General features: G+C 57.3%; 1 protein-coding gene across 1 annotated transcript in view; it reads left to right on the top strand.

Annotated features, from left to right (window-relative positions):
* Positions 1-49: 49 nt before the first annotated feature.
* NGA_0722000 (glycosyl bnr protein) overlaps positions 50-218 on the top strand; it is a gene marked incomplete at both ends in the record, with an annotated part of 7,029 nt that continues 6,860 nt past the window's right edge. Inside the window, one exon of the mRNA XM_005852543.1 lies at positions 50-181. Within this exon, the coding sequence (XP_005852605.1) occupies positions 50-181 (132 nt within the window). The remainder of the gene's footprint in view (positions 182-218) is intronic.

Below are 218 nucleotides of genomic sequence, written 5' to 3'. Positions count from 1 at the left end.
CATGCGATGCTCGATCTGACACATCCTGGCCGACTACCCATCCCATCATGCACAGAACCTTGCCGCCGTGGTTTTATCAGGCTATATCTATACGTCGACAGACGCGGGAGTCACCTGGACGGAGCGAACCGACGCAGGTTCCCGTGACTGGGAATCGATCGCATCCTCGTCGGATGGCAGGGTACGTGTTTGGATGCAGGCCATGATGCAAGGTGCAC

This window comes from Nannochloropsis gaditana (assembly GCF_000240725.1).
Source record: "Nannochloropsis gaditana CCMP526 unplaced genomic scaffold scaffold1101, whole genome shotgun sequence".
NCBI lineage: Eukaryota > Eustigmatophyceae > Eustigmatales > Monodopsidaceae > Microchloropsis > Microchloropsis gaditana.
The sequence above is the reverse complement of the archived record's forward strand: the minus strand, read 5'-3'. Positions and strand labels throughout refer to the sequence as shown.